The 23,324-nt window shown below is 39.9% G+C and overlaps 1 protein-coding gene across 1 annotated transcript; it reads right to left on the bottom strand.

Annotated features, from left to right (window-relative positions):
* Positions 1 to 13,515: 13,515 nt before the first annotated feature.
* Positions 13,516 to 22,751, bottom strand: LOC147447050 (uncharacterized). The gene is made up of 3 exons (XM_086522950.1): positions 22,480 to 22,751; positions 15,736 to 15,947; positions 13,516 to 14,699 (listed from the first exon to the last, which is right to left on the bottom strand). Exons 1-3 carry the CDS (start codon positions 22,570 to 22,572, stop codon positions 14,051 to 14,053), a joined length of 954 nt encoding a protein of 317 aa, XP_086379076.1. The 5' UTR covers positions 22,573 to 22,751; the 3' UTR covers positions 13,516 to 14,050.
* Between the last annotated feature and the right edge of the window lie 573 nt (positions 22,752 to 23,324).

The raw sequence follows: 23,324 nt of genomic DNA, 5'->3' as shown, positions 1-23,324 counted from the left end.
ATTAATCATTAAAATTGGCCTGTTAACAATCTTTGATCATTGCTCAATAAATGTTTAGGCTTCGACAAAGCTTAGCTTGCAGTTCTTGGCTCTTTTTCCTATCATGGGAGCGGAGCTGCACGACATCCACCCCCTCTGAACCTACGTGCACAGCCTCCGATTTGTGCCAATTGAACTTCAATCTGCATCTACTACAGGTACCTTAATCTCTTTGCCATCATCAGACTCAGTAAATACATGAAAAATAAAGTAAGGCTTACACCCTACCATCAATATTCTAGCTTAATTGTTAGGTAGCTGCCCATCAAAAATCTATGAACCATATTTGTCGTATCTTTAGAGCATTCAATTATAGAAAACCCGTTTAGTGAACCTCGCCAAACTCAAATGCTGCAGCTAACGATGCACACGGCTTGACCATTAAGCTCTCTTTAGGGAACCGTGTCAAGCTCAAGTATGCCTTACTCTGTCTGCACACGGAATGGCCGTCAAGTCCTTTACTTCAAGTTCTGGTAGCAGAACCAACTCAAGATGTGAAGATACTTTATCAATTGTCCAAAGATGTCAATTGGAAGCCAGCCATGTAATCTTATTGAACGCATAACCAAAACTCTTTTGACTTAGCATAAATCTAGAAAACAAAACCTTAGACCATGAAACCTGCTACAACAACTTCAAATCTGCAACTTGCACTTTAGTAGCCCCCAAGATCAAACGAAAAACCAATCGTTTGCCCCATTGTGACCATTCCTATTAAAGTTTTCCACCATCCTCCAGGATTATAGGAAAAATAAAAGAATTTTCAATCAGTATAGCATAAACATAAATTAACCCACAAATCTTCATGAAAACCGCATGGATCATATGGCATATAAGTCAATTTCCCCATACCATGCATATATCTGTCACCTCCTAGGTCAAAAACTAGCTCAAAATCCCCTACATCATAGGGTAACATCAGATCCCATATAGCATCAGGTAGCACTAGATACTGTCATATCACCTCTGTACCTGGCTCTTCCAATTTCCAATCATCAATCACAGGTAAAAGCATTGGTAGTGCACCTTCACTCTCACTAGTATTGGAATCCCAATTATGCATATCTGAATACATCAAGTCTCTGGTAAAACTCTCTTCATTAGGCTCCTAAGATGCATTAGAAAACAATTTTCTATCTTGTAGAGGCTCAAAATCAAGTAGAGCATCATCCAACAACTGCATAAGGTTATCATCAACTACATCTGGACAAACTTGCTCATGCATGAATCTAGATTGATTGGTATCCTTAGCATCTTTATTTGAGAATCCTTCCAAAGATTCGTCCAATAAGCACATAAGATCTAGGTCCACCGCTTCAGAAGGTTCCTCCATCCTGCACATCTGAGGCTGCTGTAAACTAAGATTTCCACAACTAAACATATTTGTTGTAACTTCTCTTAAATTCTTTCACCCTCATTCAAATATCTTTGCCTTTCTGTAGCACAAAGTTCAGCATGCAAAGAATATTTAATTTACTGCCCTGTCTGTATCATCGACACAATGAAACCAATCATATTCAACACCAAGAAATTGTACTTCACTATGCACCCCCTCTGAATCAGCATCATCAAGTTCATGATCATTTTGCCATAGTGTGAGCCTTGTGTCACAAATTCTTGATAGAGAAGAAGTTTGCTCCCGCTATAAATCACTAGCAAATTCAGGATCAGTCTGCCAGATCGGTAGCTCTAGGTCACAGGAACTCGTCAAAGAAGGAGTCTGCCCCTTAGTAATCATCATCATATTCAAGACCAATTTTCCACTTTGGTAGCTCGACTTCACAACAACTTGTCAATGAATCAACATTTTGTAGGTTCAAGCACATACTCTTGCTTAACCAAGTCCTCAAAATCTACTTTATCCAAATTTTGCAAATTTGGTATACCCAAATCCATGGTCCTGCTGCTCTCAACAACAACCTTTCTTTGACCTATAACATCTGTATCATCAATCAACTCTATGATAGAATCTGCACAAGTATCATCAATCAACTCTAGGGTAGACTTTGTACCAAAAACAATTTGCTCTAATTCAGAGTCAGTAGCAAAAGTATCAGCTGTAAAACAGAATCTTCATGCACATTTACTTGAATATGAATGCACTCATTCCCCTGCACAATTTCTTCTTGAGCTTTAGCCACTTCCTTGTTTTGATCCCCTGATTTCTTTTCCTCCTGTGCTGCATTTATAAGTTCTTTACAAAAACATCCTGTGTATCCTGAACTGCACGTGTAGATTCTTTACAAAATTCACCATGTGTATCTTGAAGCTGTAAATACTCACCCTCAAAGACTTCTACTTCATGCACAACATCTGCAAAACCCAACTTTTCATACACAGCTTTAACTATGTCTTCATCATTAGCCTGTAAGAAGGTAGCATCTTGTACAATACACTCGTCAATCATAGCTTCTAACTTTGATCGTACTTGTTGTCCTTGAATATTTGCATAGTGTGGTAGACTTGGATTCTGTTCTTGATAGCTTGCATAATTCTGATAACTTACCTATAGAATAGCTTCTTTGAAATATTCCTAGTTGTTGTTGCAGGCTTTGATAACCTCTTGAATCTGCTCCTTCAAATCTGAACTCACTAACTGCTCAAAAGATCTGACCATTAACTCTTCAGGTATCCCTCTTAGCTTGGTTTCCAGCTCATAACACTCTAGGTAGCCCTCTGGATCATACCCATTGAAGACTCGCCTCTCGTCATATACCGCATCTAAAGCTGCATCCAAAGCTTCATCCATTCGATTTTTCTTCTTTACAGTCTCCATTTCAAGCAGAGATCCTTGAACCAATTGAAGCATCTTCAAAAAATCTGAACCTATTGACTTATCATCAAAACCGTTTTCACTTAACTCTTCAATCATCTTCATCAACTGCTCTAAATTGTCCATTTTTAACTTCCAGCCCGGCTCGTTTCACGTCAGGCTCACCAAAGATGTCCGGGGATATGTGTTCAAAACGTTAGCCGGGTAGGCGTCGGGCCTCTGGCGGTGAGAGGTGTGAAAGAAAGAGAATAGCAGACATTGAAAGATCTGGTAATCACTGTGATCATCCATTAATTGAATAACATTGTGAGTACATCTTAATCCTTAGTCGAGGCGGGTTGTTAACAGCACCGTCACGTGGATCATCTAATAGCTAGGAATTTAAGCTCTCATTTTATAGGATTAACCGGGCCATTAACGACACCAGGACTTAAGAGAGTGTTAGCGGGTATGCCGCGAAGGACGATGGAGCGCACTGAGAACACAGACCAACAAACTGTCAATCCGAGGATGTAGCTGACCCGACTAGGGCATGGAGGCAATCTCTGGGTTGTCAACCCTGAGCTAGACATGAACAACACTCTACAGTCACTAATCCTACCACAACACTACCATAAAGCAAAGAAACAGACAACGCATCGTACGAAACACTACAAGCTCGAAACAATCTCAAATCATATCGGAATGACTCCAAAACGGAGGGTAAGACTCACAAGGACATATCCTATGTGGCCAAACACCTAAACCCTGAAAACCATAACTGTAAGACCTCTAATCGCTGTCGCAATAGACTAAAAATAGCAATTTCCAAAGTGTCTGAAACTGATCTACAAAGACATCAACACGAAGAGCTTCGCGCCTTGATTCTAACGACTACTCGATCATTCAGAACGGATGTCGTTTGAGGTACTTACGACGAAATATAGCTCGTAGCAGGCGGGCTCGCGATGTGGTCCTTGGCTTGCATTGCTTGCGTCGACGCGGAGAGCTCCTCGATGCTAACACGCTCCTACTCTCACATCTGCAATGTGATTAGTGTGCACGACGGTGTGTGTGCGTGAAGCTCACTACTGTGTGATGCAGAACCCACGACTGTATATTATTTGAGATAACGTAATGTGTTTTTTTACAAAGCCTTAGGTTTCAGCTTATATACAAAGCCTTCAAACGTAATGTCCGGCCAAATGACCTGAATTGTCTCTAGGCTTCTATAGAGCTTAATTACAAGAAACTGAGTTGGCTTTACTCATTATACAAGCATCTGTGGCCAAAATACAAGTGCCGATTTAAAATATGAGGTTCCCATAAACATTACAAAAGTGGCCGTAATGGCTCATAGTAATAATAACGGGATATTCGATGACGTCCATGAACTCGTATCTTCATGTTGCAACATCCATCTTCATCTTCATTACTTCATCACCATCTTCATGTGGAATCTTTACAGAATCTTTGAGGAATCTTAATGGAATCTTTGTGGAAACGTTGTTGAAAGGGCGTCCTTTCAACACTCTCCCCCTCCAAATTCTTGTCGTCCTCAACAAGAACCTATGTCTTTGCTGGCCTTGACGAGTTCTTGATGTCTTGGTGTTGGTTGAAGTTGTTGTGGCAGCCTCTTCTGCAGTTGGTTGCTTTGCGTGATATTAAAGCTGCCTTGAAGTTGTACATGTAGTGTATCTGAAGCCTAGAACTCTCCCCCTCCGATTGGTTGTTGTATCTTGAATTGCATGAGGTTGTATCGACTTGTTGGTGCAGCAGGTCGTTGTCATTGTAGCTCTAGTATGCTTTTCTTGTGGTTGTTATCTGGAAGTCGTACCTGTAAGTTGACTTGAAGCTTTGTCAAGCTGTTTTTTGGCGTTTCTCTTTTGACTTGTCACTAGATTTGCAATTAGTAGTGTGGGGATATCGTGGTTCTTCTTGTTTTTGTTGTTATAAAAAATAAAAGAGTAAAAGTAAAATGTAGCGTATATACAAAATGAAGGTCTTAGATACCTGGATAAGACTAAAGGGAAAAACCCAGTGGGAAAAAATGTCTTTAGTCATAATTAAATGCAAGGCTATATGTACTTAGGTTCTGATGTTATAGAGTTAGGCTGAGTTAAAGTACATATGGCCATATGGCTACTAGTATGGGCTTGATATACATGGATAAGTGTTAGTAGCTTGAAGTCAGAGTCATTGCTATTGAGCAAAGGCTTATAAAACCTGTTTCCGCTTGGTCATCTTCATTTGTTTGTGTAAGTGCATGGGTGGAATAAAAAAGAGTGCCTAATGCATATGTCCAATGATGGGACATCTATATGCAAGTTGCACAGAGTTATGCATGTTAAACAAGATGCGGTGCGAGAGAAGAGTATTGATGGGTTCTTCATGGAGTTAGTGTAGCAAGCAAAACATATAGCATGAGTGCTTCAAAAGCTTTCACTACTCACAAGAAGGGTTTTTGCTGTCGAGGTTTCTCCACTCTTCCTCACTGTGTCAAGTGCGTGAGTGTTTTTGTTTTGGACTACTCCGCCTTCTCCACCTTATATATTATCAATCAGAGGCAACATCATAATGAAAAGGATCAATAGCAGGGTTTCTTGCTCTCGCCTGTGCCCTAGTATAATAAACTCTACCTACTCTCCTCTGTTGTTGTGACATACATGATTCTCCACAGATTCACAATAGCAGGATATCCAAAGTGTTGGGGTTCATCAACACACACAAAACTTAGGTAGTTATACATATTTCCAAACATAAACAACCAAGTTATATGATTAAGAATTTGATTCTTGCACAAACACCTTCATGCAGGTTCTCTCTCTCTCTCTCTCTCTCTCTCTCTCTCTCTCTCTCTCTCTCTCTCTCTCTCTCTCTCTCTCTCTCTCTCTCTCTCTCTCTCAAGCTTTTCATGTATGGTCACCATATTTATCAAAATCTTTCTTTGCATCCTTTGAACCAGAAGATGACAGAGGGAGGGGGAGTCCACGATTACCACTTGAGTTCCTGACATAGTGAAAATGGTAGGATACATCCGAGACATTTCCAAGTAAGGAGGGAGGTGAGGAAGAGGAAGAGAAAGAGATGGGGTAGGTAGGTGAGCTTGCAGCATAGGAGAGATTCAAGGTCCAAGTACCACGTGTAGAGAGGCCAAGATTGGTGTGTCTACTACGCTTGGGACTCCTCGTTGAATCCCTCACTTACCCTTTGCTCAAGGCACTTCCACTAATCAAGGAAAAGGACCGCCTCCGATTTTTGGGGTGCATGTGGGGTGCACAATATTGCAATTGTGACCGTCTCCATGCAAGAGTCAATCAGTATGGGTGTTTCCACATCTACCACATATAGCGGGTGCATGGACTAGCAACCACGTGGATCAGAGTTCTCTCTTTTTAATATAGATATAGATGATACATGCAATCTAGAAAACATATCAAGAAATGCTTTTGTCAACCTATTAAATATTATCTAAAGTACTCATAAAATTTATAGCATGTCGCATTTGTACAATCTCAATAGTAGCTATACTTATGAGAAGCACCTTCGCAAACAGTAGTCGATGTTTCACTACAAGAAAACATTTAATTCATATAAATTTTCAATGTCTTATGTTTCATATATACAACATCTACAACTCTATCACATAAGGTGATACCACTTGATGGTCATGCAAGCCATATTTATTGATTTATTCAAGATACACAGGGGGTCATTGGTGGCCGATCAGATGCCAGTGGTACCGGCACATTTATGTGCACACCGTCCAATTCCAAGTGTACACATTTGATAGGCATTTCCCACAAAGCCTTGTCAAAGGTGCTAGGATTGGAGCATGCTCATTTGGTGTCTTCAAATTAAATACTATTAAAAGCATATCATTCTTTCTAGAGCATATCACTTACGTAGGAAAATGCTACAAGGGAGGTATAGAAGCAAAGTTTGATAGCGTTTAGATAGAACAGGCAATGCAGACATTGAACCCCTCTATTGTTCGAGGTATCCACTCTACTACAGAGTCCCCTTGGAGCACACTCTTCTCATACTATAATGGGGGCTCATTGGGAAATCTGATGTATCGAGTGTCCTTCTCGCAAGGCACGTTTTGGCATTGCATGCATCGGATTCATTATGGGAATACTTTCTCACCTGCAAGCCAGAAACTATTAGAGATAGAAACCGCACATCTCAAAGTAGCGATTGACAAATGTCATCTATTTTACCTGCTTTGATTGATAGCGTTGTGATAGCCCACTCTGCTGGCATAGTGCATAGCAATTTGCATCCCTATAATGTAATGTTAGTTTTTCCCGTGCAAATAAACCTCGCGTCAGTGTTATCAATTGGGATATGATGCATGGAACCCTAGCCAAGCGGGTGTCCAACAATTTTGTACATAATGTGTCTCAATCTTCATTTGGTTTTTGGAAGCAAAGGAAGCAGGAGACATGGATTGCTCCAAACATATGTGATCTATAGTATTCAGATGCATACACAAAAGCTGACCATATATATGCATTAGGCTTCCTGTAGGAGATGTTGATAAACTTCTAGAGTGCAAGTAGAAAAGTATATTTCCCAAATGAAGTGTTTTGTCACCCCGACCAAGATGTTCTCAAGGCTATCCAACAAAAGGTAGAAACTTGGATGAAGTTAAGTGAATGTGAAGCACACAAAAATACTTCTGACATTTTTCTATTCTTTAAAGAGCATTCAAAGACAGACCATAATCCTGTTCAAAGATCGCTCATTGAACTTACGACATCTTTTTATCCAACTTGAAACATTTTGAAGGGTACTGTCGATTCTTGTAAATGATTTTCCATGTGGATTTTTTATTAGAACCGTCCATTGATTCGATTGTGATATTTTTGTTAACATGAGTTGAAGTATATTTGGATCTATTGTCTTCAGTCAATCAAGTTGTCTATTATACAACTTAAGTGTTTGAGTTGAAGATACTAAGATCAATTGTCTATAGTCAATTTGAGTTCTCTATTGTAAAGCATTCTAACATCTTTGGTTTGGCATGGTCTTGTCATGGTTTGGCATAGTCTTGTCTCCATGATTTATAAACACTTTGAGCTGAAGAGTTACAAAGTAATGGATCGAGAAAAAAAATTGCCTAAGATATTTAATATTCCTCTATTTGGAAATTGCAATTCTGAGACACCATGGCTGAGGAAGAGCATGCATGTGAAGAAAAACACAATCAGCAAATCAACATCAATTGGTTGAGCAGACATATGAAGTCTCTAGCACATGATATGTCTGCTCAACAAGTGACACGCACATCTCGTTGATTATCGAAATAGGCAAATCCAAACTACGCGCAATGGAAAGATATAAACAAAGAAGTGACAAAGGAGATCATTAAGACACCTGTGGCAAAGTGAAGAGCAGAGATTAAGAAAATTTGGTGGAAAGTTTCAAAGTGTCAGCACAAAAAATCAAGAAAACATCAAGAAAATCTACTTGAAAGTTGACATTTTGTTACACAATGCAGATTGTGCGATGTATTTTGCAAAAATGTTATATATACAAATTGTCCAGCAACGGCTAGTAGAGTTCTCCTCAAAGGAGACATATGTGGCCACACATGACATAAGGGAGATTTGTGTGACATTCACATGAGAGGAGTTGGTACTAATAGTTGAAGATGTCGATCTAAATTTGAAAAAGGAAAAAGATATTTTGACAATGCAGCTGACGGAGAAGGATGCAAAAATAACATTACTCCTTAAAGTAGCCCACATACCTCAAGCGTTACAAACCAGAATGGAAAAAAATTATTCATCGCCTAAGCTAGGACGTTCAAAACTTAACACAACGAGCGAATCCTCCGCATGTTCAAGGGACGCATATAAGTCACCTAGTTTTACATCCAGAGTTAGTCCCCGCATCACACTCAGATATGTCTTCATCAAATCAATGCCTAGTATGGTACAAGACTTTTGATGGATGGAGTGGATACTATACATTGGCTTGTAGACATTATTATCACTAACTTTCTTAGTTCGATTAATGCAAAACAATAGCCATTGTGAAATCTATTCGCAAGAAATTCCACAAGAAGTATATTTTATGTTCAGAATGGCAAATGAGTATAAATTCAACCAAGCTAAACAAGACACCCCTAGTGCAATTACAAATCTATTCAATATTGAAGAAGCACACTCTGAACACCATACTTGACAACAACAGACACTGTAATTTCGCCTCGAAGCATCATTGTATTGTGTAGTCAATGTTTTGTTCTGACTCCGAGCATTGTTTGTTTTCCTTTGTTGAATCATCTACATCTATCGTGAGATTCTCTTCTCTTTGTGCGATCGTGCACTATGATACACGGACATTGAACTCACCTTTATTTTCGATTTGACAATCATAGACCTGACTATACATTTCTTCCTTGTATCTCAGCACTTCCAATATGATGTAGTAGTTTTTCATTGTTGAACATATAAACTAATTTTCAGCTCTATATGTTAATAATCTATTGCGGATTGTGCTATGTACATACTGAATTTCTCTTAGAGCTTAAATTTGTTGCACATTGCACCAAAACTTTCATTGCAAGAGGACGTAGAGTCAAAAAATTCTCCCCATCATTCATCTTCCACCACTTCTATGCACGTTGCTCTTTTGCCATCGATTGGATAGATCTATTCGCAAAAGGTCCTTCCTTTAGTCTGATTGCACTCATCTCTTTGATGAAATTAATCCGATCTTGAACATTGGATTAGAACATATTGACTTACCTAATAGGAATCGTTGACCATGGTTGTATTTGGCATCAAGTATAAATTTCAATACTCAGGTTCAGCATGTAAGCCACACTATGGAGTGGACTATGAGAACTCTTTCACCTTGTATGAAAGTCCTCACACAAAAAAGAATATTGTTTTGCATAAAATGGTATTAGCCACTCCTTCTCTACTACAGACTCTTTTAACTCATGATTTTTTAAACTTTGTTGGACTGCCCACCAAGTCATCCACAATTTGCCCAAATTTGGCTCCTTTTGATCAAAGTTGTGAATCACAAACATAATGGACATCATTACATTGTATGTATCCATTACACTGCTGCACCAAGCATGCTTATTAATGGATCCACTTAAACTCGTAAATTTCTCTTTTACTCGTTCAAATTGGTCAAGCTCACATTCCTCAAATGACGTATAGTTGAACATATCAATCATACTGCACATATTGCGTAGGAGTGATTCCAATGTGTAATAGTGCATGCAAAACCGAGTATCATCATGAAATTTCAACATAACTGACACGCGCATCTTGTACAAATCAAGCAATCTTTGTTGTTTCAAGATAAATTTCACAACTTTCCATGTTGCATCAAGTATTGTGGAAAACCATGTAGTTTCTTCACTACTATACCAATCTTTAAGCACTAAATTCAAATTGTGCATATTACTATCTTTGGCGTAAATGTGTGGAAAGCACTTTTTGGTTATGTTACCAGTTATTTTGTAGTCCTTTGCATTGTCAATTACTACTTGAACGACATGTTTAGCGCCATTTTTTTTAAATTACACAATCAAGACTTCAGTAATATATTTGTCACTTTTAATAGCGCTAAAATTGTCAATAACTTTTATAAACGTCTCTCCCCTTGCACAAACTAGCATAACATTGATCATTGGTCTTCTCTGAACATTTGACCAACCGTCGTTGACAATTGTACATCCTGAATGCGATATATTCCCAAGAATTATTTTTGAAACACGCCCTTTTATCTCCACGTAACATTTGTCTAAGAGATCATTCTGTATCGTGTGATATGAAGGGGGTGAAAATCATGGACCATACTCATCGATTTTCTTCTGTATGTTTCCAATGATAGCTGTCAACCATGAATAATGCAATCCCAGCGAAAAAAAATTACTTTTCTAAGTGTATTTTGTGCCTCTTCTAGTGTCTGTGTTTGAAAGCTTTGATGCAATGATCTTTGTCGCATTTTTCCAAGCCCAACCTCATTGTGCTTAGAAGTAATATTGTTTGATATTGTATCTCCTTGCACATGTTGTAGTTGTAGTGTTCCTTAGTGTCACCACAGGATTGATATGATTGGTAGTTGGCTCTAGCTGTCCTTGACATACATTCATAACAAGTTCCTCTACCCTTTGGTTCTTTCTAACGCTTTGCAATTGTCGGTGTCTGAGGACGATCGTATTTGCATAACTCCTTTTAAAACTACCCAAAAAATGGTCCCTAACGCGTGGAGCCCCACCTGTTTTTGTGATGAAGAAAAATTTACATTGCCACTCCTAATATCGACCGTATACGTTTTGAGCAAATTTCCATTATTTGTCGGGGGGCTTTTTTTTTTCTTTTCTGACTTTGTACCACTTGTGTCAGCTTTTTGATCCATTGCTTACATTAATAGGGGAAGACATAAGAACTTTATATTTAGTTAAAAAAACTAGACAATGCCTTTTTTTTCTTTTCTAACTTCCTACCACTTGTGCCAGCTTTTTGATCCATTGCTTACATTAATAGGTGAAGGTATAAGAACTTTATATTCATTTATAAAAACAATTCTCTAGTTTTTAATATATTTTAAAACTAAAACCTTCATTAATATACCAATTAAATTTATACATTGTGCTATTCTCAATGCATTCTCTATCTCACATTATGCATAAAACAAAACTGCAAGTTTTTCAATGGAATTACACACTTGAAGATTACTTTTATGTACTCTGTAATATGCAGACAATAAGACACATTTTAAAAACATCACATGTCTATATATAGTGATTTAGGGTGTTCTTTTGCACTTATTTTTACATTGGAATGATGATAATCATTTACAAAACAAAAACAAAAGTAACAATATGTATGATTTCAACATCATGCAATAATATTCTTTTGCAATACATAATGCACTCTCTATCTAACAATATGCATCAAACAAAAAATTTAAATCTTCAATACAATTACATACTTGAGGAATGCTATTATCCCATCAAGGATTGTAGCCCCCTTATACATTCAATAGAATATATAAAAGCTATTCACCCAATTAAAGATTGTAGCTCTCATATTGTGCAATGACAAATAATATACATCAATGAAAACCTATGATGGTGTGAAATACAAAACTTCATGGATCTTTACGTACCCAGTACACTAGTACATGGCATGCAACCCTTGACTATCAACTCATTTTTTAATATGCTCATCTTCTAGAACCAAATTCATCCCCTTTATGGATCACTGGCTTCATTGCAATGAGCATAACTTTTAAGAGATTCCATTTGTTTGGCATTGCACCTTTGCTTTTAGTGAAGGATTTTAATTATTTAAGAAGTGGTTATCATATTAAGAATCATGGTTAGCTCAGAAATAGGACCTATGTAACCTTAGGTCAACTCACAAAGAGAAATAATTGTATCGGACAATGGGATACACTCCCCAGGGATTTACGTGGTCAAAATTCCAAAGATACTAGTGTTTTTACTATATACAGAAGAGTTTATCGGGCTTTTTAATGTTTCGACCTGCCCGTCGAAAACTAAACAAGCTCGACAGATTTACCGACACAAGTGATTTTTATATGTTACCAAGAGGATTATGTTAATACTTAACATGATCACATGATTTTCAGGTGTGATCACTCAATGATATTAGCATACGTGTTCACGAGTTCATGATCACGTTAATGAAATCCATGATTGCTACTACAACATTACCTTGTTGTTCTTCAAGAGATCCTCTAAACTACACATTTGAAAGTACCCTTTGAAGTCAAAATGTGTATAGTTGAAATTCTCTTAACTTCACACTTTCGGAAGCACTTCTGAAGTCAAGAGTGGATAGTAGTGCAATTAGATAAATAAGCTATAATTTCAATTTCTCTATAGTATTTGATGCAATTAAGGGTCTCAAGGAGGTATGCTTGGATTGCTTAGACTCTATCTAAATATACTGAATAGTGAACATGTAGAAAGGAAAGTAGATAATAAATCCAAGATAAGTAGTTCCTCTATTGTCTTTCTAATATTATCCATCTAAAGAAAACTAGAATACATGAACAAGGTTCCAAGATATGGAGAGTAAAGAGAAGCTTACTGACGTCGATTGTCGTTTTCATCTGATCATGTGCAAATCTTGTGAAATAGATAGTGAAAATGGTCCCTACAACAAAGAAAGTAGTAATATGGCAAAAATTGATAGTCATGGAAGGAATATAATGGTAATACTTGCCAAAATATAAATGTATATTTGGTCACATTCTTTATTATTATGTCATGTATTTTGAATATCATTTGGTTTTCCATTCCATGTGATCAATAGAGATCAATATATATAAAACATTTACATATTTGTATAGAACATCTTATCATACATACATACATATATATATATATGTGTGTGTGTGTGTGTGTGTGTGTGTGTGTGTGTGTGTGTGTGTGTGTGTGTGAGTGAGACGCAACTATAACATCACCCTAGTTTACTTCAATGTGTGACAACTCAAGGTAGTGCAAAACAATCGAGTACGAGACCCACATTGATTAAGGATTTCAACACATTGTTGAGAAAAATGAAGTAAAACTTGCATAATCAGCATGCAATGTTATAAGTTGTGTAATCACTTAATGCAAAAAAAAAAAAGGTGAACAAAACGCACATTGCTCGAGTATTTCAACACATTATTAAGAAAAATGAACTAAAACTTGCCTACTCAGGGAGTGCAATATTAAAAGTTGCCACAGATTTTAATATGGGATTTACCATGCTCTTTTCCAAGTGGGCACCATTCTTGTGTGCAATGTTGGTTCTCCACGGACCTTCAATTCTATCTCAGCAAACTCATGACTATGATGACTCATTTTGTCATAATTGTGCTGCCTCACAAATATATAATAATTGTAAATTTACATGCCCCGGTATCAATTGAGGAAAGCATGAGCTGTTCTACGATTGAAGTGCATTTTGTATCTTATCTCAATACTTACAAATGTCAGTAAGTTCAATGCAACATGCCCTTGAATTTCTCTTCTACCCTATTTTGTGTGTTTATATACTCAAAGGTTTAGTCTAGCACCATTCACACTGAGCTATGGGAGACATAGAATGAACATTGTACATACAATGGAATCTTGTACCCTTGCTTGATCCATATGCTTCTTTCCTTTACTTGCGGCATTTATGACTTGCCAATTACAAGTCTGCATTAATTCTGTATTTCAAGCACACTTGGGGGAAATGCTTAATTTTGGTGGGCCCTCCATTACCTTCTATACGATGGCCGTGATCCATCTTGTTCATAGTTCCAATGAGCTCCACCTGAATCAATATTACCCATATGATAAGATGCAGAAGCTGCCTGACTGGCTCTGTGAGAGTCATAGTAATGCTCTCCCACAATAGGGCCTGAAGGATCACTCTGCTGCAGAAGGGGTTTTCTGGTTTGCTTTGATGGTTTCACACCACTTATTTTTCTATTAGCGGGCATCATCCTCGTGTGTTCGTCGGCGGCAAGCGATTCCTCGGTATGAGGACTTGCCATCTCCATGCTCCTAATGTCTCTATGAGGATTTACTGCACTTCTTGGGTATGCTGTTTTGTGATCCAGCACTCTTGCCTTCTCTACTTGCCCTGTGTAATCTTGAATGCTGTTAAATTCCATAGAAGAGGAGGTTGAGGCTCCATCAACGGCTCCTGGCACTGTTGCGGCCATAGTTTTTCTTAAAGCAAATACCTGCAGATTATATGCTACACCAAGTATGGCCGTAGTCATTGCAGCAAAAGCCGCTCCAGTGAATACTCCTGACTTCAAAACATAGCATCCTGTCGAAAGATTATCATCAGATTCACCACGCTTGTCATTGATACTGGCACCAGCAACAAGTAGCAAGAAGGCTATAGAAAATGTTACCCTGAAGCACATGCCAACACGGGTCACCATTATTTTACAACCTCTTGTGCATCTCTAGTAATTTGCTAGTGAAGCAGAATATATTCCATCAGTACATGGCAGTTAAAACGGGCGGACAAGAATTAATTTTGTGATTATTTTGTGTGTAATGGACTTCCTTCCTGAGATAGTCTGCCTCTACAGGGCATATAACTGCATATGTAAAAAGCCAGATCAATTGGAACGAGCTCCGTCTCCTGATGATGATGTAAAAAGTTTTGTTTCTTATGATATTCACGCATATTTACAAAAAGAAAAGGTGGCAGGCAGCATATAGGCCCGGTGCCCTCATAGAAGGCTCAACTACCAATAAACAGAATATGTCAAATCAACCACTGCTACTCATGTATTTTTAATGTACTTCTTGAGCAAAAGATGATGTTCAATCCAGATTGTGGCTCAGACAAATTCTTTGACGGCCAATTAAAGATTTAGCATCACACTCCCAATAACCAGTTCAAATCTACAGTACCTGGGTATAATCCTATCGAGGTTCAAATCTACAGTACCTAGGGTATAATCCTATCGAAATCAATAAACAGCGACTGATGATCAACTTAAAGAATGTACAATGTGCACGAGCCATCCAATGTGTCACTTCAGGGTTTAAGCTTAAAAGTGAGTGCACACAGACTGGCTTGTTGCTTTTGTTTATGCTTCAATGTGGCATGAAGCATTCTAGCCACTAGCTTGCATTCCTCAAAATGACTCTTGTGGAGCAAAGGCTGTTTAATGGCCTGTACGGTTACGCCAAGTAACTTGATTCTTTGGACAGCTTATTGCAGTGTTTGATTTACATTGAGGATCTCAGTTCGGCCTTCTACCAAACAAATCTGCTTTACAAATAGCCCAATTGATTTGAGACAAATTTTCTTTACAAATGATCTAGCTCTACATCCTACATAAAAGCCGGTAAACTTGATCTATGTCACCCTTTTATGACTAAAATTCTAGTTATAAATTCTGACAGTAGCACTAGCACGTAGAATTATAATCACCAAGAGAAAGTCAAACAGCTGATGGCAACAGCAATGGGTGTGGTTTTCCCGGAAGGATCCTTTACACCTGACTCGCAGCAGATACAGCCTCCCAGAGCATTTGATATTATCTGAGCAATAAGAAGTGAAATAGCTGCAGCCAAACCTAAACCCAGAGCAGGACTCCTCGAGTGTACGCATTCACCCGATGCTAACCTTGTAATGTCGCTTTCCTGAAAAAAAAGGCAGATGTTAGAAAGAGATAATCAAGCATGTTTTTTTCAGAAAAGACAAGTCTGTATTCCTGAGTACTGTGGGTCCTTGAGGATACTTGGGTCAGCCAGTCCTCAAGGAGCCGTACAAATCAAAACATACGTACGAGGACTCCAAGCTTAGGGTGGTCTGTAGGAGCCATAGAGTATGAACCAGGGCAGTGGAGAACAATGCCAAGTATCCCACCGTGTGACAGTGTAAGGGACGTAGTGCCCGTCGTCTCAAGAAGCATGGCGGCTCTTCTCCGCTGCCTTGAGGAGCTGGCTGAAGTATCCCACTGACTACAAAGAGTGTGAACTAACTCTGTCCAAATACCAAAGTGTATCCGTGGAAGTGGGAGGCTTGTTAAGTAGGCGATCTAAAGGTTTTGCAAGCTATATACCTAGATGAATCCAGGATAAGCCCAGATTCACCCTTAAAGAAAAGTGCAAGGTATAGACCCATGGTAGTCACCCACAAGACAATATAGCCATCAGCTCCATCATGCATAGTATTGACTAAATACCACGACATCCCCACTACCGTCGTCAGTGCCCAATAGTGGGTGTAGAACTAAAGAGAGAGAGAGAGAGAGAGAGAGAGAGAGAGAGACAACCAACAAGGTAATGAATTAGATGATTATTACAAAGGAGGCAGAATATTCTTATATACTCCTCTAGGGTTCTTTTATGCCCCTCACATGAACGTTTTCCATGTTTCTTGGTTGAAAGTGTTTCAGGGTACACCTCCAAAGGACATTTTTGAACTAGAAGAACCAGAAATCATAGATGAAGCCGAAGTTATGGAGCCGGAGCAAGTCTTCTTGCATCGGTTTCGCCATGGCTCAAAGAAACAAGTGCAACTCTACTTTTTGAAGTTCAAAGATCGAGGAATCCTCGAAGCCGTGTGGGTTGATGAAGACTACCCAAAGTAGTTGGCAGACTACAAGGAAGCCGTGCAGCTCGGTACCAGTACCTCACTTTAAAAAGGAGGGGATGTACGTGCACATCTAACCCTATGTGCATGTGGACAAGCTATCACAGTTCTAGGGTTTAGGTTAGCCTAGGAAATGTTCTGACACCCTTGTGAGTCTGTGCGCAGCCCGTGCATGTCCAAGCACTTAGAATAGTTGCATACCCTCTGATTAAACACAGCAAGATCATTAGCATGACATTAGTACCCATCATGAGCATTTCCCAGAGCATAGAACCCTTTTTCCCAAAATACACATTTTTCACTTATTTATTAATAAGTGACTTTTGTTGGAAAAGTAAGAAGGGCAATTTGCTAAAAGAACTATAAGAAAAAACCATTGGGCACTCAGTACAAGCAGAAGAGACAGCAAAAGAAGTTCAACTTGCAGAGTCTCTCTCTCAACAGATTCCCGGTGTTTGCCACCAAAAGCCAAATAAATAATGGGTTCACATTGGGCAGTTCACTTGAGATGCCAAAACTCCTTTGCACTCACAGTTTTCCACTCTCTTTTTTTGGTCATTGCACATTCTCTCACGAAGCACGGAAGGCTCTCCCTCCCACTAAGTAAAAGGAACCTTGAGCACCCACTGACCAACATCCTGAACCATATACCATCATTCACTTCCGTTGCACATTACACGAGGAGATCCATCGCGATAGATACGAGATCTATTGGTTGTCCGTCACAAAGAGGTGTCTTGCTCGTAGTTATAGACGAGTTTCTCATCCGATTCACCCTTTTTTGTCACGTGCACATCTAACCCTATGTGTACGTGGACAAGCTACTTCATGACAAGGGTTGGGTTCAGTTCAGTTAGCTTAGGAAGTGTTTTGGCACTTTTGTGAATCTGTTCGTAGATCGTGCATGTCCAGGCACTTAGAGTAGATGCATACCCTCTGGTTGCACACAGCATGACCATCAAATTTCAGTCAAATTCCATCAGGAGCATTTTACAATGCAGAAAACCTATTTTCCCTACTTCAGCCATTTTTCACTTATTACTTTTAAGTGACTTTTGTTGGGAAACTGGGTAGGGCAATTTTGACAAGCATGTATATAAGAAACTCTAGCGCTAGCACTTTCTGGCAGAAGAGGCAAAAGACCATCATCAAGTGCACCTTCTCAGCAAGAACCGCAAGAAGGCCCTAGTGTTTTCAAGCAACCAAGATCAGCGAGCGTTTTCATTTGCATTGCAGATCCAACCCGGCAACAACAGGACACAGCAGAAGCCTAGCGTTTTTGTTGCAGACCTCAGGTTTAGCCTGGCATTTTTGCATCAGATTTTCAGCATGGTATTTTTGCAGATTTCCGGCGTAAAGACATTCTCTGCATCAACGTTTTCAGTTTTCAGCGTCTAGACTCCGCACCGCAAGTCCCAAACCTCGCAGATCTCACCTTCCCGTAGCAGATCCTCACCGCACGATCAGATCCACCGAAGTTTGTAGATTCAACCCAAAAAATGCATATTTCAGCATCTGTGTTTTCAGCGCGTCGTCGTCTCATCGTCGTCATCGGCACAGTCAGAATTCAGCAGATAAACAGCAAGAGTCTCATGCATAGCGTTTTCAACAGTAGCTTCATCGCTCGCCGGCAAATCTGCAACATCAGCGTTTTCAACCTTGCCATTGCCATCCACAACCCCACGCCTAGCGTTTTTTATCCTAGCAAGATTCAGCCCGGAAAGACCAGCAGTTTTCAGCCCTTAAGAACCTCAGTTTTCAGACCTAAAACCTGCAGATTTTCAGCGACAAAGACCTACAAAAACAGCCCCAAAATCAGCGTTTCTGGACTTGTCCCAGATTTCAGCCCATAGCGTTTTTGGACAGCAAATAAAAGATTGCAGATTTCAGCCCTAGTGTCAGTCTCGTCGTCTACGTCATCATCACCACATAGCCTAGACTTGCATCAGTCACATGCATTCAGTTTGTACCAGTTTGTGCAATCATAAGTAGACCACTCTCATCGACAAGTGGGACCTTCGGAGGAGGGTTTTACAACGTCTCTGGTGTCGTATCTCTCTTCTCTCTCTATCTCTCAGTCTCATACACTTGCACGCACAGTGTCCATTCACTTTGTCTATGATCATTGCACTCGCTCATTAAGAACGGAAGGCTCTCCCATTCATAAGAACAAAAGAAACCTTGAGCACAGTTCGGAGCACTCATCTTGAGCAAAGCGCAAACATTCATTCCGCTGCACCTAACATTGGTATCAGAGCTTTGGCAGTGTTCTGTATCACTCAAGGAAAGAACCACAAGAATCACAAGAATTTTTTTGCTTGTTGCGGTCGCACGAACCCAAGTTTGCTTGGGCATGTCGATTCCTAATCGTATTTTGAAGAGTGATAGGAATCCCAAGAAAGAAGGGCTTGTCCAGCATCCCCTTGCGCATCTTTTCACTCATTGAGAGCGGACCGTGCACTTAGCGGCCGCCAGTTGACGTGAGGTGGGAAAAAGCAACCTTGGTGTGAGCGCAAGGCCGCCAAGGAGTGCACCCGCGGAAAAGAGAAGAATTCGGGTGAAGAGAAGATCCTTCTCAAACACAGATTGCAAGCGAAAGAAAACCCTCAAGACCCTCAAATACCCCAAGACCCAAGACCCACAACAAGAACCCAAGTTCCTCGTGAACTTAAGAACCCAAGACCACAAGAACCCACAACTTCAGTGGATGGTCATCACTCGAAGCGGAATGGATAGTTCGCTTGAGGTGATGAGCATGAGAAAGGCGAAGAAGAATTTTCCCTACCAGGAGGTTTTTCCGACCCTCCTCCTTCCCCATCTACTCCAAGGATTGCACCAGATCCTATGGAGGCTTGGTGCAAGATGATGATGGACATGATGACAACGTGGCACGAAGCAAGAATGGCAGCCATGGAGCGTGAGCGCGAGCAATTACGCTTGGAGGCCAAAGAATTTGATCGCAAGTATGCAGAAAAAAAAACAGAATTGGATCGCAAGATCATTGTTCATTCTTCCTCTCTCATTTTTAATGTGCAGGCACAGATACAAGAGATTCGGGAAAAGGAGACTCTCTCAGTCTCTTCTTCTCCAAAGCATGACACATGATTTGCATGATGAATTGAATGCCAATGATTTGCATGATGATTTGGATGACAATGACAAGCATGATGATTTGCATGATCAAGATGTGATTTCTCACAAGCATGATGATTTGCATGATCAAGATGTACAAGCATGATGAGTTGCATGAGGAAGATGTGATTGTTCACAAGAAGGATGATGTGTTAGTGGATGCTTTTTCTAGCGAAGCTAACCTCATTGCAGATTCGATCAATCACGAAGGATCGATCTTGGCTCTCGAGCCTAGGTCCAAAGAATCCCCACAAGAAGAAGCGATCTTGGCTCTCGAGCCTAGGTCCAAAGAACCCTCACAGGAAGTATTATGTGTTCGCATGATTGATACGCACGCATTGTTCGAGTGTTTCATTCGTGATCGTTTCCTGTATTTTAGTCATTGTCTTTATGTGATCCCTTTTTCTAGGCATGTCATATTGTACGTTGAGCACGTTTCACTCATGAATGAACACGTATGTATGCGGATTTTTCATGAAAAGCTGAAAAGTATGCATTCAAGGAAGTCACATTCCATGTCTCTTCCTTGGCATGACACAGTTGTAGAATGAGCACATGAAAGTATGAGCACCAAGCATGCGCATTTCTGTTGTGAATTGTCACAATTGATTGCTCTAGATCAAAAGAGGAAGATTCGATCTCATTGTTTACATATGTTTGGTGAACGGTTTATCACTCCGTCTCTATGTTCATCTACATTGCATACACAGTCTTTAAAGAACACAAGATTTTTTCCATTCACTTTACATGGAATGGGTATGTTCATGGTTTTGTGTTGGAAATGGTTTCAAGAATTTTCAGCCATGGAGATTCTTGAAGAAGAAAGAAGCATGACTATCGACGAAGTTGAAGCATTGAAGGAGCCACAAAAGACTTTGTGTCGCTTTCGGCACGGCCCAAAGAAGCAAGCATTGCAGACCTTTACGAAGTTCAAGTACCGCACGACCGACCAGTAGTTCTCAGCCCTTAAGAACCTCAGTTTTCAGTTTTAAAACCTGCAGATTTTCAGCGACAAAGACCTACAAAGACAGCCCCAAAATCAGCGTTTTTGGACTTGTCGTAGATTTCAGCCCATAGCGTTTTTGGACAGCAGATAAAAGATTGCAGATTTCAGCCCTAGTGTCGATCTCGTCGTCTCCGTCGTCATCACCGACATAGCCTAGACTTGCATCAGTCACATACATTCAGTTTGTACCAGTTTGTGCAATCATAAGTAGATCACTCTCGCCGACGAGAGTGGGGCCTTCGGAGGAGGGTTTTACAACATCTCTGGTGTCGTATCTCTCTTCTCTCTCTATCTCTCAGTCTCATACACTTGCACGCACAGTGTCCATTCACTCTGTTTATAATCATTGCACTCACTCATTAAGAACGGAAGGCTCTCCCTTCCATAAGAACACAAGGAACCTTGAGCACAGTTCGGAGCACTCATCTTGAGCAAAGCGCAAACATTCATTCCGCTGCACCTAACAGGTATAATCCCTATGTAACCTACTTCTTGTTTGAAGTAATAAAGCCATTGAGTAGCTGCTTTCCCATGGATGTAGCCCACATTGAGTAAACCACGTATCTCTCTCTCTCTCTCTCTCTCTCTCTCTCTCTCTCTCTCTCTCTCTCTCTCTAATCTCTCGTCTATGAAAATTATCTCTCTCCCTTAAGTAAACTACTCTAATATCTACTTAGCTACGTCCTATTTCCTAACATCCGATGGTCGAGCACCGTCACTATCCATATACCCAAAACGAGGACAAACCCAAAACGAGGACAAGCCTGTGACAAAGCATGGTACAAAAATTGTTTCCAAGGCTCGATCCCTAGAAACAAACCACGTACTATGAGCCCAACAAGCAATGCCTTGCTCTGCATCTCTAGATCAATAATCCCAAAGCCTCCTTCCTCTCTAGGCAAGATAATTATGTCCCAATGAACCCGTGGCAATGTGTCACCAATCCCATCTGAACCACTCCACATAAAGTTGTGCACTAGGCGACACAAACGTATCATGACTCTAGAGTGACCTTTGGTTCACACCATCCGAGTTGGGGTAGCAAAACTTATAGTTTTCCGATAACCAACAAGGGCATCATTGATCCACATTGCCATCCATATGGGAACAGTAATGCATGCCCAAACAGAGAGAAGGAATCCTGCTCTTTGTGAGCAGCAATGAGGAGTAGGATCCTCCGGCGCCAGTGTTAAGAAAACAGTGTTAGCAAGGCGAGATGATTCTCTCAGGGGATTTAACCTAAACCAGTAATGCATGCCCAAACAGAGAGAAGGAATCCTGCTCTTTGTGAGCAGCAATGAGGAGTAGGATCCTCCGGCGCCAGTGTTAAGAAAACAGTGTTAGCAAGGCGAGATGATTCCCTCAGGGGATTTAACCTAAACCATTTTGAGCATTCTTTCATGAAAATTAAACATGTTTCCAAATCAGAAGACGCATACCGCTAACTTTTTTCCTTCTGCAATGAAGCTTAGCAAGCCAGAGAGGAAGCCAAGGGTTGCAATGGTGATGAGGAAAAACGTTCGCAATTCCATGTTGAGGTTTCTAGTCACAAACCTGAACAAGGAGATGGTTATAAAGAAGCATGACAGGTTAGGAGCATGTAGGCCAAACGTCCTCCTCGTAGCTGCCACACTTCAACGACAAGAAAAGGGCTACAATCAGTTATCATGAGGGTCAATTAGATAGTGTCTGCACCCTGTCAACCCGCTGCCCGAATATAATAATGGCTCTAAGGCAATGGTCCCGCGAGGCTTTAGTTATCAATTATTTGAACAAATAATTAAGCCTCATTTTCTTTTATTTTTTTATTTTTTTTACCATAAACGCGAGTGAATTTTATATTAAAGGGGAGCAAAAAGATACTAAACTAGAGTGCTTCGTTAGCTTGTATAACCAAAAGTGGATAAGAAACTGGTATAAAGGTACAAGCCTTCAAGGCGATTGTAATTAGAGAGAGCAAGCACTGAACAAGAGTATAGATCCGTAAACAAGATTGTAGAAATGAAAGGTGTGTGTGTGTGTGTGTGTGTGTGTGTGTGAGAGAGAGAGAGAGAGAGGGGACTTATTATTTGTTTTGCACAAATGTTGTTACGCCAAGTGAGTGTAAGTGACTGAAACGATTTGATGAAAATAGTATGTCAAAAAGTTGATGAATTAAGAACGGAACTTTGAATGTAGCATGCAATGACTTCTTTACAATGAAATGGACAAAATTTATGTGGAGAAGAGGAGGAGGACTATATCGGTAAGATGGTCTTCAAAGTTGCGCGTGTGGGTAACTGGT

The sequence above is a fragment of the Adiantum capillus-veneris genome, chromosome 11 (genome assembly GCF_014529385.1).
Source record: "Adiantum capillus-veneris isolate H3 chromosome 11, ASM1452938v2, whole genome shotgun sequence".
In the NCBI taxonomy this organism is placed as follows: domain Eukaryota; kingdom Viridiplantae; phylum Streptophyta; class Polypodiopsida; order Polypodiales; family Pteridaceae; genus Adiantum; species Adiantum capillus-veneris.
Note: the sequence above shows the minus strand (reverse complement) of the source record. Positions and strands in the feature narration are given on the sequence as shown.